The 14138-nt window shown below is 41.9% G+C and overlaps 2 protein-coding genes and 1 long non-coding RNA gene across 3 annotated transcripts in view; 1 reads left to right on the top strand and 2 right to left on the bottom strand.

Annotated features, from left to right (window-relative positions):
- Positions 1 to 8220, bottom strand: part of LOC308634380 (N-acetyllactosaminide alpha-1,3-galactosyltransferase-like 1) — a gene marked incomplete at both ends in the record, with an annotated part of 49259 nt that extends 41039 nt beyond the window's left edge. Inside the window, one exon of the mRNA XM_081268218.1 lies at positions 8138 to 8220. Coding sequence (XP_081124344.1) covers positions 8138 to 8220 — 83 coding nt within the window. The remainder of the gene's footprint in view (positions 1 to 8137) is intronic.
- LOC308640460 overlaps positions 1 to 9626 on the top strand; it is an 81155-nt gene extending 71529 nt beyond the window's left edge. Inside the window, exon 4 of the long non-coding RNA XR_014020284.1 lies at positions 9488 to 9626. This is a non-coding gene — a long non-coding RNA (uncharacterized lncRNA). The remainder of the gene's footprint in view (positions 1 to 9487) is intronic.
- Positions 8630 to 14138, bottom strand: part of LOC308640427 (N-acetyllactosaminide alpha-1,3-galactosyltransferase) — a 57703-nt gene continuing 52194 nt past the window's right edge. The window contains exons 8-9 of the mRNA XM_081278489.1: positions 13059 to 13196; positions 8630 to 9645 (exon numbers count right to left, since the gene is read on the bottom strand). Coding sequence (XP_081134615.1) covers positions 8952 to 9645; positions 13059 to 13196 — 832 coding nt within the window. The 3' untranslated portion in view covers positions 8630 to 8951. The remainder of the gene's footprint in view (positions 9646 to 13058; positions 13197 to 14138) is intronic.

The raw sequence follows: 14138 nt of genomic DNA, 5'->3' as shown, positions 1-14138 counted from the left end.
AAATGGGCTCATGGAGAAGAGTATGTATGTGAGAGAATCAAGGGAAGGTGCCAGGATCACTTGAGGAGAACCCGCTCTCACAGTAACCAGTCCGGTCCCATGAGAACAAGAACTCCTCCTGAGAGAAAAACATTACCCCCTCTTAAAGGCCCCAAGCCTCATCATGTGGTGACAAATCGTATTCAAACCATAGTACACCTTGAGCAGATAATCATCATTTCCCTCTTTTAAATAGAAGTTATTGTAATTTACTCTTTCTTCCTTCTTTCTGTCATTATTGACTGACTATAGTATGTTTGAGTGTAAGCTAATTTCCCACATATTTTACAAATCTGATAATCTGTCTAAGAAACTGAAAGAAATGAAAGACTCTGAGAAGCTTGGCCCTAAGACACTAACTGGATTCAGTAGTCTGCCATTAGGAAGGGGGTGGGCTGGAGTACAGCAGAACATTCTAGACCATAGTGGGAGGGAGGGACTACTTTAGTTGTGTAGGAAGAAATAACTTATGCCCAGAAGTGGTAGATAGATAAATGGAATGCATAGATATTTTAAGAGGGTAAATACCTAGCTTTCAACAATAGATCCTTCTTTGAGAACCCCCACAGTGTGATCACCCTCCAGTGAACCTACTCCAGGAGAGAGCTGCTGGGAACAGAAGCAGATGCTGTGCCCTATGTGGATTTTCTTTCCAATGATTTTAGTTTTGAAGGAAGAAACCCTGAGATTGGAGATAGTTGGAGCTGGGTCACATTTATGGCAGACCTCTCGGGAAGTTCATGATTTCCAGCTGATGAGGCCCCTGAGATTCCCTGTTTTTTGCTCATGGCCTGGTTTTAGTGATGTGCTTGTAAAATTTTAACAACTGACTTTAAAAATAAAGAATAAGGAAAGTGAAGAAAAAAGAACCCCAGTTCCTAGTGTTTGCTGATTTCTGTTGTGTAAATAATTTCACCATATGTGTTAGTTAGCTTTTCATCATTGTGACCAAAATACCTGACAAGAACAACTTAGAGGAGGAAGTTTGAGATCACAGTTTCAGAGGATCAATTCATGGTCAGCCAAGTACATTGCCATAGGCTCAGGATAAGACAAAACAAGATGGCAGAAGGACATGGTGGAGAAATGCTGCTTTGCTCATGGTGGACAGGAAGCAGAGAAAGGGAAAGGGAAGGAGGCTACAGGGAATGCCCCCAGTGACCCACCTCCTCCAGCCATGCCCCACCTACCTATACTTCCCACCCAAGCAGTCCATTCAAACTAGGATGGACTGATTAAGTTATAGCTCTCATAATTCAATCATTTTACCTCTGAATATTTCTGCATTAACACAGAAGCATATCCAAACTGTAACACCATGCCTATTTTAAGCCATCACAATGACATCACCAAACAAACAGGCAGTTGGGAAATAATGTATAGAATTGGCTCTCACAAGCCAGTGTGAACTGGTTTCAGGACATCACTGACTGTCAACTCAACTCTTACTTGTCTTTGGTGAGAAACTCTTCAGAGCCTTCAAATATGCTCCCTTAGGGGTTTAGACAGAATAAGGGTGCTTCAGTTCCTCGAAACCAAAATATCTTAACCTCTAACCACCTCTTATTCTAAACAGTCAATTCACTGAGAGTGTTATAACTTTGACTGTTTTCACAGCTACATCCTTTAAACATTTTTAGCTACTTTCATTTATATGCAGAATTAATATCTATTTCGTCAAATGTGCAGTCTTCACCAGCTGCAGAAAAGAATGTTTTAATCACTGAAGTTGCTTAGGTTAATAGGGTCCTCTTTGGAAATTTCTGCCCTCTGAGGTCTTGGATAGGGAACTATTTTATTTTAGCTGTGAGTTCTATTTTATTTTATTTTTGGAGCATTATAACTATACATAGTAGTGGGATTCATCCTGCCATGTGTGTACATGCACATGACATAATTGATCAGATTCATTCTCCTGTACCTTCCTTTTCCTTCTTCTTCTCCTTCCCCGGTCTGCTAGCTCTGCTCTACTAATCTCCCTTCTACTGTTACTATTATTTTAATTAGTGCATTATATTTACATATAAAAGCTGTATTCATTGTGGCTTATTTATACGTAGACATAGCATAGTTTTGTAGGTTTAGTTCTCCAGTAGTTCTCTTTATCCTCTCTTTCTCCCTTCCCCTTGATTTCACAAAATCTTTTTATTTTTTTAAAATTAATTATTTTTTCTTTTTCTGCCTTACCTTGTGAAAGGAAACATTTGGTTCTTGACTTTCTGAGTCTAACTGATGTCACTTAGTGTGTTTTTCTCCAGTTCCATCCATTTATCAGTAAATGACTTAATTTCATTCTTATTTATGATCAGGTAGAACTCGTTGTGTATATATACCACATTTTATTTATTCATTTAAGCCGCAGTCTAGCTGGGCACAATTCACGAGCCACTTATCAAGCAGAAACAAACTTTATTTTTAGAACACACGCTGCTGCACCACATGAGCTCTTCAGGAATTCCCTCAGAGCCCAACTTCCACCTCAGAGCCCAACTGCCACCTCAGGCACTCCCTGCGAGCACCTCCCCCAATCTCTTCCCACTCTTGAGGCCGATTGGCTGGGTCGCGTGGGCGGAGCCAAAAGAGTCCCCCAATGAGCAGCTCTGTGTTCTGAAAGGGCGGGGAACCAGCCTAAAGAGCATCACCTTAGAGGAGTCAATCAGCTGGTTGCTGGGGCCCCGGTGAGCCAATCAGCTGGAAGTTTGCTGGGGCCCCTTAGGCTGTGGCTCTCAACACATTTGTCTGTTGACTCTTAGGCTAGTTCCATACTTGGCTATCCGTGAATTGTGCTGCTATAAACATTGGTATGCATGTATCACAATAGAATGGTGATTTTAGTTCTTTTGGATAAATGCCAAAAAAATGAGATGGCTGGGTCATAAGATGGTTCCAATCTTAGTCTTTTGAGGGATCCCCACACTGCTTTCCAAAGTGGATGTGGTAATTTGCAGTCCCATCAATAATGTATAAGTATCCTTATCTCCCACATCCTCACCTTAGCTGTGAATTTTAATGGAAAAAAAGGAGGTGAGCTAGAGACTCTTGATGTCTATCAAAGGACTGTCCCCAGGGTATGGAGAGGCAGGTATTATTACTGGCTCCCCAGTGTTTCTTAATGAAGTCTAGGAGAACTTAATGCCAGGGTTTCTTGATCTTGGTACCAATGACACTTTGATTCTTTGTTGTGGGGGCTGTCTTCTGCATTATAAGTTGTTCAGCAGTTTTCCTTGTTTATACCACTAGATGCCCATAGCAGTCCTCCAACCAATTGTGACAACCAAAAATGCCTCCAGACATTGCCATTGCCAAATGTCCCAAGGGGCAGGAAGGGAAATGATTCCTAGTTGACAACCACTGTTCTATGCTGAGGAACCAAATGTAACTCCTGCAACTCCTGGTCCCCATATGTGCACCACAGGAGGAAAACTTCCAGGTGCCACATAGAAAACCATCCACCTTTTTAATAACAATTGATAATCAAAATTAAAAATTAAGGAAAAACATTTCTTATGAGGCATGATGCTGATACCGCTGTTGACCGGTGACGAGTCCTTGCTTCCCCAATGTTGAAGAATAACACCAAAGAAGCACGCCGAGGCAAGGTCAGAGTAGAAAGTAGAAGTTTATTAAAGGACAGCAGAAAAGACTTCTCCCAGAGGAAGAAGGGGACCCAAAAGGTGGAATCCGAGGAAGGGCTGTTGTCTCCCCTTTTTATAGTTTTGGTGATGGAATGTAGGTGGGAGGGGTTGGGACACAGGTGGGCCAAAGAAGTCATCTGGGCAGGAAGGACTTCATTATCACTTCTTTGGGATGGGGTATCTTTAAGTTTGCTGGGGGCTGTTTATTAACACTTCTTTGTGATGGGCTATCTTCAAATCTGTTGGGGGCTGTTTCCTGGGCTCCATTAACATTCCATTGTCCTGTGTTTTTCCTGAGTCATTCTCAGCATGGCCCCCATTTTCCATTTCACTTGATGTTAGACCCGATTTACCTAACTACACTGACTACCTAACTTTAAATCTGGCTTCAATGCCATCATCCACTTGTTTATTAAATGACCTCATTGGGGGCTGGGAATGTGGCTCGGGCAGTAGCGCGCTCATCTGGCATGCGTGCGGCCGGGGTGCGATCCTCAGCACCACATACCAACAAAGATGTTCTGTCCACCGAGAACTAAAAAATAAATATTAAAAATTCTCTCTCTCTCTCTCTCTCCTCTCTCTCTCTCTCTTTAAAAAAATGACCTCATTGTTTAAGCACTGCCTCTGAGCTAGGTGACTTAATAGATCCTGGGGTTGATGCAAAGACAGATGACAGTCCTGCCTTTAAGGAACTAACAATCTGAGAGTGATTCAATGGGAATATTTTCATTAACAGGTGAGAGAAAGGTCAATTCCAACTGGCTTAAACAATAGTGGGACTTTACTGGTTGCACACTTGAAAAAGCCCACAGGCAGTGTAGATGTGAAGGTTGAATCTGGCCAAGGTTGTCCCCGAGAGTGGGTTCCCTAGCTTCCCTGCTCTTCCTTCTCTGTTGTCAGTCCCTCATAGGGCAGCTTTCAGTTCACATGCTTCCTCATTTCTAGCAAAAGAGTTAAAATTCACTTTGTTGGGCTCATTTAGGTCACCTGGCAACCCCTGAATTAGTCATTGTCACCAGGGGAATGTAAAGTGTCAATGGATGTAGCCTAGATCACTTACTCCAATTGTGGCACCTGTTTCCATAGAAATCTCAGGGATTCCTTAAAGGACATCAGACTGCAGGGAAGGAAGAGAGAGCCATACATCCTGGGTGACTGTGTCACCAGCCAGCCAGAGCCCTTACATGGTCTTTGCTTCTTTTCACACAGCCTCTTCCAGGTGATCTCACCAGTCCCAAAGCCCTAGCACCATTTTTGTAGATTTCTATGAAAGCCTTATGACAACTTTCTGTGCTTCACTCCTGCTGCTTCTCTCATTCCATCCACTCTTCACAGTGATCCCTTCTCTTCTTTCAAAGCTCAGTTCAGACTCAGCACCTCTGGGGCTACACCTGCCTGACACCCTTTCTTCCTCCATACTTTCCTAGTCCAGTATATATTTACATCATATACCTTGCTCAGGTTTCAAGTTTCCTTGTCTCCAACTATAGACTTAACACCCTGACTTTGAAAAGTTTTTAGGTTTTCTGCTCAATTCTTTATAATGCCCACAACAACAACGAAACAAAAACAATTTTTGATCGTGATTCATTTGGTGTCCCCAAATTTCAAAAATAAGGTGGTTAAAGCGTATGCGTAAGAGACAGCGAGGAAGGTAGTCTGCAGATGTCAAAAGACCACAGGATCTAGAGTCAGCAGTCCTGGGTTTAAATCCTAGCTCTGCACCTTTTCAGATCTGAGACTTAGACACCAATCAATCCCCACTTAGCCCTATTATTCTCCTGAAAATTTATACAGAGCATGTTACACATTCTGTGACTTTTCATGCCTTTTTAATTCATTTACATAGGGCATGTTTGATAGAACAGTACACTTAGTAAATGTTTGCATCTAAAAGTATTGCCAGAGCTGAGGTTCCCACATAGTGACTTTGGCTAGGAGAGATCCAAATGTGTCATTCCAAGGACAAAGAAAAGATCTTCATGCCCTCCCAGCTGCATATAGTTCCACAGTTGAGGTGGAGTGGAAGAAGGTATTGAAGCCAAATTTAAAATTAGGTAGTCAGTGTAGTTAGGAAAATCGGGTCTAATATCGAGTGAAATCTAAAATGGAGGCCATATTGAGAATGAATTTCTGGAAAAGTTGAGCAACTCTCCTGGAATGTTAATGAAGTCCAGGAAACAGCCTCCAACAGATTTGAAGATAGCCCATCCCAAAGAAATGTTAATGAACAGCAAACTTGAAGATGCTGACTCGGAAGTGCCCAGATTACTTCTTTGGCCCACCCCTCGGGCCTTCCCACCTACATTCCATCACCGAAAACTATAAAATGGAGAGACAACCGCACTTCCACGGATTCCATGTCTTGGGTCCCCTTCTTCCTCCGGGAGAAGTCTTTTCTGCTGTCCTTTAATAAACTTCTATTTTCCACTCTAAACTTACCTCGGCGTGCTTCTCTGGTGTTATACTTCAACATTGGGGAAGCAAGGACTCGTCACGGGTCAACAGTGGTAACAGTATGATGGTCCCATCCACCCACCCTGATTCCTGATGAGGCAGTCCTAGGCAATGCCATAGAGTAACAGCCCGGTGCAAGCATGTGGTGCTTACATAGCTCTTTATGCACAATATAAAGAATAACACAAACTTTTTTTTTTTTACATGATGCAGTTTAACTTATTTAATGCATTTGGAGCAGGTTTAATGCATTAAAAGTGGGACATAGGGCAGGCCTAGGAAGATATCTAGCTTTTAAGATATTCTTATGACCAAAAATACCCTTTATAAGATTCTTTTACAAGTTGTATTTATACTGATCTGAAACATGGCCCTGTGTATTTATTGTGTCAACACACTGTGACCTTGTGAGCTTCTTGGTTGAAATTTCAGCTCAGTCACTTACTAACTGGGTGGCTTAACTTTTCTGAATCTGATTTTTCTCATTTATATAGTCGACTAATTCTCTACAATGAAGAAATCATACCTTGTGCATCTCACTATATCAGCCTGGCCACCTTTAATTTTCGTATTACAAATACATTTACCCAGACTCCCTAGAAAGCCATCCTTTCCCCCTTGGCCAGCTGTGTTCCCCAGAGGTCAGAACTAATAACTCCCAAATATAGTTCTAGGATTGTTTTCTTCCTCTGCCCTGGCGCCCCACCCTGAGCCTCAGGGTCAAGCCTCTGCCCAATGGTCTTTCCACTGGCAATTAATTATCTCAGTACATCACTTTGAAAAGCTCAATATAAGCATTTGTTATTTTTAAAAGTTGGGGCTGGATCTGCAGCCTGTTCTTTGTATTATCTTTGTAATGCAACACACTTTTTCAGAAAGGTGTGAGGGCTTTTCAGAGTCTAAGAACCTAAAGTTCTATATTTGACCATTCTGAACATCTTTGGGAGAAAATGCATAATCCATGACCAGACCAGAATATACTGAGAAAATAATTTATTCAATTATAAATCAGAAATTTGATTAAAAAGTATTTAAGCATTATCATTAATTAGATCTTGAATTTGTCCATTGTGGATTTAAATTTAAGTGAATTTAAATTAAAAAAAAAATTCCCTCAAAATCCCTTTACCCCTTTTCTCTAAACTTTCAGGATAGATTACTTCTTTGGTTCAGGATTTAAACCATTAAACTCTCCCTACTCTAGACTGGTTCCAACATATCTTGAAAAAAAGAGAAGCAAGATTCTTAACTAATGTGCGATCTCCATTTTCTTTTTTAAAGCCCACTAATTCAGGATTTTTGGTATTTGTTGGAATGTATTATTTTTTTTTTTTGCAACAATTGAAGGCACAGTGAAATAGTAGAGAAAATGTAGGTTTCATTTCATCAAAGAGGTCCCTTTTGCTGTTTATCAAGCCAAGCAATGGCTCTTCAAATAAATTGCTTAAAAATGGAAATGAATGATCCAAACAGGAACAAAAGCAAAATATAAATATATGTGCATATGTAAATATGGCCTACCAACTTCTTTTACATTGGTTTGCTTTAACTTACAATGTGTAGGATGTCACCACTTCTCCTAGAGAAGGGTACTGATGCTCAGCTCTTTAGTCATGATGACTGGGCCTCCCATAGCTATCCCCTCATGCTTTTGTTACAAAATCAGTTAACCATTTTGTAAAATACATCTGGTTGTTACACTTCCATAGTGCAGATGGAATAGGGGAAAGTGAGGGGTCACTCAACAGGAGGACTTTTCTCCAGTCCACTCCTTGATGTCATCCCTCCAAGTTAGGATGGGATAGGCTGAGGAACCCTGAGATTTAGAACAGGTGCTTGGACCAGATAGTGGCAGATCATCCTCTGATGAGCCCTGGTCCCCACAGGCCTCTTCAGTCCATTGTGTGCCTTTCCCTTTGCTGAGTCCATCCACTTCCCCTCACCAGGGTGCTGAAGATACAAGTCTGGTAGGCCAAATATGACTTGAGAAACACAAGAAGCACCTTCCATTCAGCTCTTTGGGGTTGAGGAGGCTGAAGGCCTCCTGTTTGGTGCCTGCATCTTCAGAGTAAAGTGCCAAGGTCATGCCCTGTGTCCCTCCAGAGTGACATGGCCCCACAGTGGTTAGCCCCTCTCTTTGCTATTTCATGGCAAACTCATTGTTGAGGCTTTGTTTCGTGTAAAAGCTGAGCCCACTGCCTCATCAGATTCCCTGGGACTCTGAACATGCACCACAGTGATATCCATTGGGAATCTCCTCCACTCTTTTCCATGGAAGCCAAACAGCATCCTGATGAGAAAAAATATGGATTACAAATGGTCCAAGGCAATCAGCTTTGAGGCCTTTGAGGATTGCCAAGGTAGGCAGTGTCCTTACTAGGGTTCTTTGGCTACAAATAAACTCTAAGCTGCTTTAGACACATCAAAATCAGGAAGACATTGGAATCAAAGGGCCAGACACCCCTCCACACACAACTTGTTGCCAAACACTTCCCTTAGCGCACTTTTCTTCAGTACATTATCTGACACACATAGAATGTTCTGGCTTTTCTTTGCCTATGGCAAATTCTTTTTGATTTAGCTAATAATATTTTCCCTAAACCCAGAAGAGAAGAAATTACTGGGAATTTACATCTGATTACCATAGATTAATTCTTCCATATTACAAGGCTCAAAGTACAAGGAGGAATAGTATGTGTCTGCCATGTTGGTGTCTTGTTAGTATTTTTTTTAAGTTAACATTAAGTGTTATTTTTCTGAGGAACTAGCCAGAATAATACTTTCTCAAATTCAGAAACCTATTGGCCCAATTTGAAATCAGACATTATTCCTAACCAAATTATACTCTTTCTGCTGCCAAGATATCTTGACAGCTTTAATATCTGGAGGTAAACCTATATGATAATCCCAGCAGAATTCTGGAGATAAGATTTTAGTAGGTTTGTTGTGAAGGAAATACTTGTTTAGATGGCTTTCATCATGCCACTCAGCTTCAATGTGATTTTTCTTGTCCTGGAGGATTCCCTTAAAGCACTCCTGGGTGAGGTTGAGAACCTGAATGGGTGTTCCTCCAAAAATGGCTGCATGGTAATAAAAATCCCCCTCTCCAAATGGAATATATGCTGCTGACTCACTCCGCCTCTCATAGGTAAATTCATCAGGATCTGCTTTGTACCACCAGGCCTGTAGCTGAGCTACTAACTGGCCCAGAGTCTCTACACCAAAATTATCTTGGAAGACCTGGTCCACATCCATGCAGAAGAGGTAATCAACCTCATGCTGGATGTGGGTTAAGATGTGCTCCCCAATAGTCTTCATGCGCATCATGCTGATGTCCTGCCATCTCTTCTCAGGCTTGATCTCAAACACTTTGAAGGAACGCAGACGACCCAACTCTATCAAAGGCATCCTGGAGAGATCATCTATCATGATGTAAAATATGACTTTATGGCCAACCATGAAGAACCTGTCAGCAGATACTATGAACTCCTTCAAGTAACGCTCAAGGTATCTGAAACAAAGAGGAAAGGATGAATTTAATCTTTGAATTCTTTCAGGAGACCACATGCCACTATGATCCAATTATCTACATTTTACATTTAGAAGGGAATGATGTCTCCCCACATAGATGTATACTATCATGTAAAGGGACATCTGATAGTGTAACATTTCTGGCTACTTGCCATCGTTCCGTCACTCAGTATGGGGGAAGTGGAATGATTTATTTGATTGTCAATTTTGGAAGAGCAATTAGGCATGCACAGCCCTGTCCTCTTGCTCTTCTGGAAGCTAGGTAGTCTGAAAGAGCATGTGTTCTTAGTTGCTCTGCCCTGCAGTAGGCTTAGTGGTATGGGTTCTAGTCAAGGCAGGTTGTTTCTAATGCTGCAGGTGCCAGTTTTTCTAATTCTTCAGTCTTGTTTATCAACTGGTTCAGACTTTGGGCAGTCCAAGGAGGGGTGCTAATTCTTGAACCTCCTTCAAAAACCTCCATCTACACCTCAGTATTACTACTGCCAGATCAGATGCAAAGGCAATATGACCCTTGGGTCCACTAGGGATGCATTAACCAGATCATGGCACCATCTCTTCTACCTCTGTGTTTGGTTAAGCCTAGCCAACTTCACTGTCTCACCCTCTTCTGTGATACACAGAATGAAGTATGGAATGTGGATCTCCTTCAATGTCCCACAGCCATCTTGTTGGTCATCCAAAATACCAATCCACTGTCTAGACACCACCATCATAAAATCAACCTCTGATTTTACCTTATTTTAACTATGTTTTCTCTTAAAAAGTAATTGATTTTACTTTTTAGAGCAAGTTTGGGTTCAGAGCAAAATTTAATTGAAAGTATTGAGAGTTCCCATATACCTCCTACCTGCACACATACAGCCTGCCCCACTATGGACATCCTTGCACCAACGTAGTAGGATGAACCTACACTGATACATCCTCACAACCTCTGATTGTTTATCTGTCTCCATAGTTTTGCCTTTTCCTGAATGTCATAGAGTTAGAAGTTACATTATGTAACCATTTCTGACTAGCTTCTTTCACTTAGTCATAAGACATTCCTCCATGTCTTTTCATGGCTTGAGAGCTCATTTCTTTTTAGCACTGAATAACAAATATCCTACTATCTGGATGTACCACCATATACTTTACCGTTTATCTATAAGAAGATAACTTGGTGGCTTCAAAGTTTTAGCAATTTAAATAAAGCTCCTAAAAATATCAGTATGCAGTGTGTGTTTATGTTTGTGTGTGGGTGTGTACATAATTTTCAAATCACTTGGAATAGAGTCACTAGCTCATATGGTAATAGTATATTTAGTATATTAACTGCTGAACTTTCTTCCAAGGTGGCTGTACCAGTTTTGCTACAGACTGTCTTGTGAAGCTATGCTCTGGAGCTTATAGGGAAGAAGAAAGTCAAATGGCTTAATACAACTCATCCAAATTTAAAACTCAGCCCTGGTGAATATGGACTGAATTTAATCTACCGATCACACTACCAGCCAGTCATGATGTTTGGAAGTAACAGTGACTGGCACCTGGCACTTTTCTTTTTTGGGCTGCTTTTATTCTTGGCATCTGGAAACCCAGGGATTTTTAGTATTGATTCTTTAAAAGTAGAGCATGTATCTGAGCAATACAAAGAGGGAGTTTGACATGGCTCTGAGACTGGTGGCCAGGACATTCTTCCTTATAATGGAATTTTAAGAAAAATCTATTGTATCCCCAAAGCTTGGGAAACAATACCAGGGTGAGCAGGGGAGTCACTGTGAGGTTTAAGATTGCTTAGAGATTAAAGCACTGCAGTTGGCTCCATGCATCCTTATTTGAAAAGAAACCAAACTTCACACCTCCTAAAAGTCCAAATCTGCTTCTTGTGGGGATTTATTGCTGCTAGTACAAACAGCTCTCTCTTGCCTGGCAGACATAGTGCTTTTGCCAGAATGTGTGGTTTATGGTTTTGTTTTGAAACGTTGCAATTGGAAGGTTGAAGCCATTGTGGGGCTAGGGGCAATGTTCTATTCTTTTTGGGAACGCCAGGATCAAATCAATCTACAATGTGTTTGGCTTTTGCTCTTTTGTGCCAAATAATTAGGTGAGTTAAGCATTGGCTTCTGTCCCATAATACAGATCGTCTGTTAAAAATGTTAAAATTCCACAATCACCCTTCTCTAGTAGAGACACCCTTAGGCTGCTGGGATTGGCACATTCAGCAACATTAGAACTTGAGTAGTATTGTTCATAACAGTGATTGCAGTGTCTGCTGGGCTTTGGTCTGGGGAAGTTTGTCTTTGGAGAACTGTCAGATCTTTACAGATTTCTCTTTGAGGCCCTACCTTGACAGTGTTCAAGTTCCAGTCAGCTGAACTTTCAATTCTTATTGTACAAGGCTGGGGGATCAATTTACCACGTGACTTTTTCCAGAAGGTACAGACGGAAAGGCCCAGAAGGCAGGAAAAAACAGGAAAATTGAACTTTCAGTATTATTTTAGAAAAAAATATTTTAATTCTCAAAAAGGGTAAAAGAGGCCAGGCATGGTGGCTCATGCCTATAATCCCAGTGGGTTGGGAGACTGAGGCAGGAGGATTTCAAGTTTGAAGCCAGTCTCAGCAACTTAGCAAGGCCCTAAACAACTCAGTGAGACCCTGTCTCTAAATAAAATACATAATAGGGCTGGGGATGTGGCTCAGGGGTTGAGTTCCCCAGAGTTCAATCCCTAGTACAAAAGAAAAAAAAAATAGGTAAAATAGATTATATTTTTAAACTAATATTTTAGCTACAAATTTCAAGTGAGAATGACTACAATTTTTCCTCATCAGGTGTTTTGAACAAGGAAATGGAAGCTGGAACCAGAATCTATCCAACCTCAGAAATAGGAAGTTCTGACCAGTCAGGTCTCCCAGGGCCAAATCCTCCAGGATGATCAGGTGGAAGGCACCTAAGGAATCCATGGGTGGTCAGCCATGCTCCTGCATGGAAAATCACGGTGTGTAGCTCCTGTGTATCTAGAACTTGCTGTAAATCCCTCTGTCCTTGGTCCTGCCCCTTAGAGAAGGAGAAGAAAGAGGTAGGTTTAGGCCATCTAGCAGCTGGCACTTTTGAAATTTCCAAAGGAAGCCGTGGAGATTGCGAAGGAGGTGGCTGCAGGTGTGCTGTTGACTCTGGGTTTGGGGGGGTGTTGCAGACATTTTTTTCCTGCAACCAGAGACATTCTCCCTGAGGCAGGAACAGGGGCTCACCTACTATTGTTTTGTTCTCAGTTTTAGGGGCCTTAGCAGAAAGAAGACTGAAACAGTCCCACATAATTCAGAGAAATCCAAAACAACTTCATGAAGCCATGTGTCCCCTCATAACCATTTTGATAGTAGAACACGAAAGTCAAGGACAATTTTGTCAGCAATACCTACTTTCCAACAGCAAAAACCGTCAGCCCCACAGTGATTTTCTGTTTGGCATAATAATTTTCCAGGACGGCTCTGTTGTAAGTGCCTTCCCATACAACCGGTGCCTTCCATTCTGTCACTGTCAAAACCTCTGGGCGTTTCCTGGTGATAAAACACAGTCACATGAGTCAGAATAGTTTCACTAAGGCAGGACAGACTGTCCAAGAAAAGAAAAAAAAAAAAAAAAAAGGGATGGTCATGATCTTCATCAATTGTCCCTGAGTCCCAACTGTAGTTTAACCCCAAGCACTTGAATGGGAGGCGTGACATCTGCAGGGGCAGCCTCTGGCCCAGGTGTCTCCAGGGACTGTCCTTGGAGGCCTTATAGGATCTTGCCTATACATCCCTGCTCTCTTTGTTCTCCTTCTACGTCTAAAACAATCCCTTTCCCTTTTCCCCAGCTGCTGAGCTGTCAGTGTCATCTTTGAGTTGTTATTTATCCCTGTTGGTGCCATCTGAGTCTAAGAAGACCCTAACCCTTGATCAAGTGGGATGAGAAAGTGACGCTAAAGCTGAGAAAAAAGGTTGTTTCAATTTGCCTTTGGCCAAAAAGGGATTTCTGGGTAGAAACCTGGTTATTGGCCAAAAAGGGTCCAGACTAAGGGGATTCTGTTACTGTTTATTTTACAGACAAGGAGACAGCGCATCCAGAAAGAAAAGGACTTGACAGCTTCCCAACATGGCCAAGGCCAGGGCATGGCTCTGGCAAAGGCTCGCTCCTTAGACCATATCGCCTCTTCACTAGGAACATCAAGGGGGCCAGAGGGAGATGTGTTTTCTGCACTCAGAAAGCTTGAAAGGAGGACTGGGGATATAGCTCAGCTGGTAGAGTGCTTGCCTGGCATGCACAAGGCCCTGGGTTCAATCCTCAGCACCATCAAAAAAAAAAAAAAAAAAAAAAGCTTGAAAGGGACTTGGTAAAGCCAATGCAGACACAGAAAGTGACAAAGTATGATACTGAAGAAAAAATGCAGAAAGGGCAGAACAGGAGAGGACCTTGCCCCGTGGCAGGGCTAGAGCTCCAGGTAGTAGGAGCAGCAGAGG

This window comes from Spermophilus citellus (assembly GCF_964194105.1).
Source record: "Spermophilus citellus genome assembly, chromosome: 2".
Lineage (NCBI taxonomy): Eukaryota > Metazoa > Chordata > Mammalia > Rodentia > Sciuridae > Spermophilus > Spermophilus citellus.
This window is presented reverse-complemented; position numbering and strand designations above follow the sequence as displayed.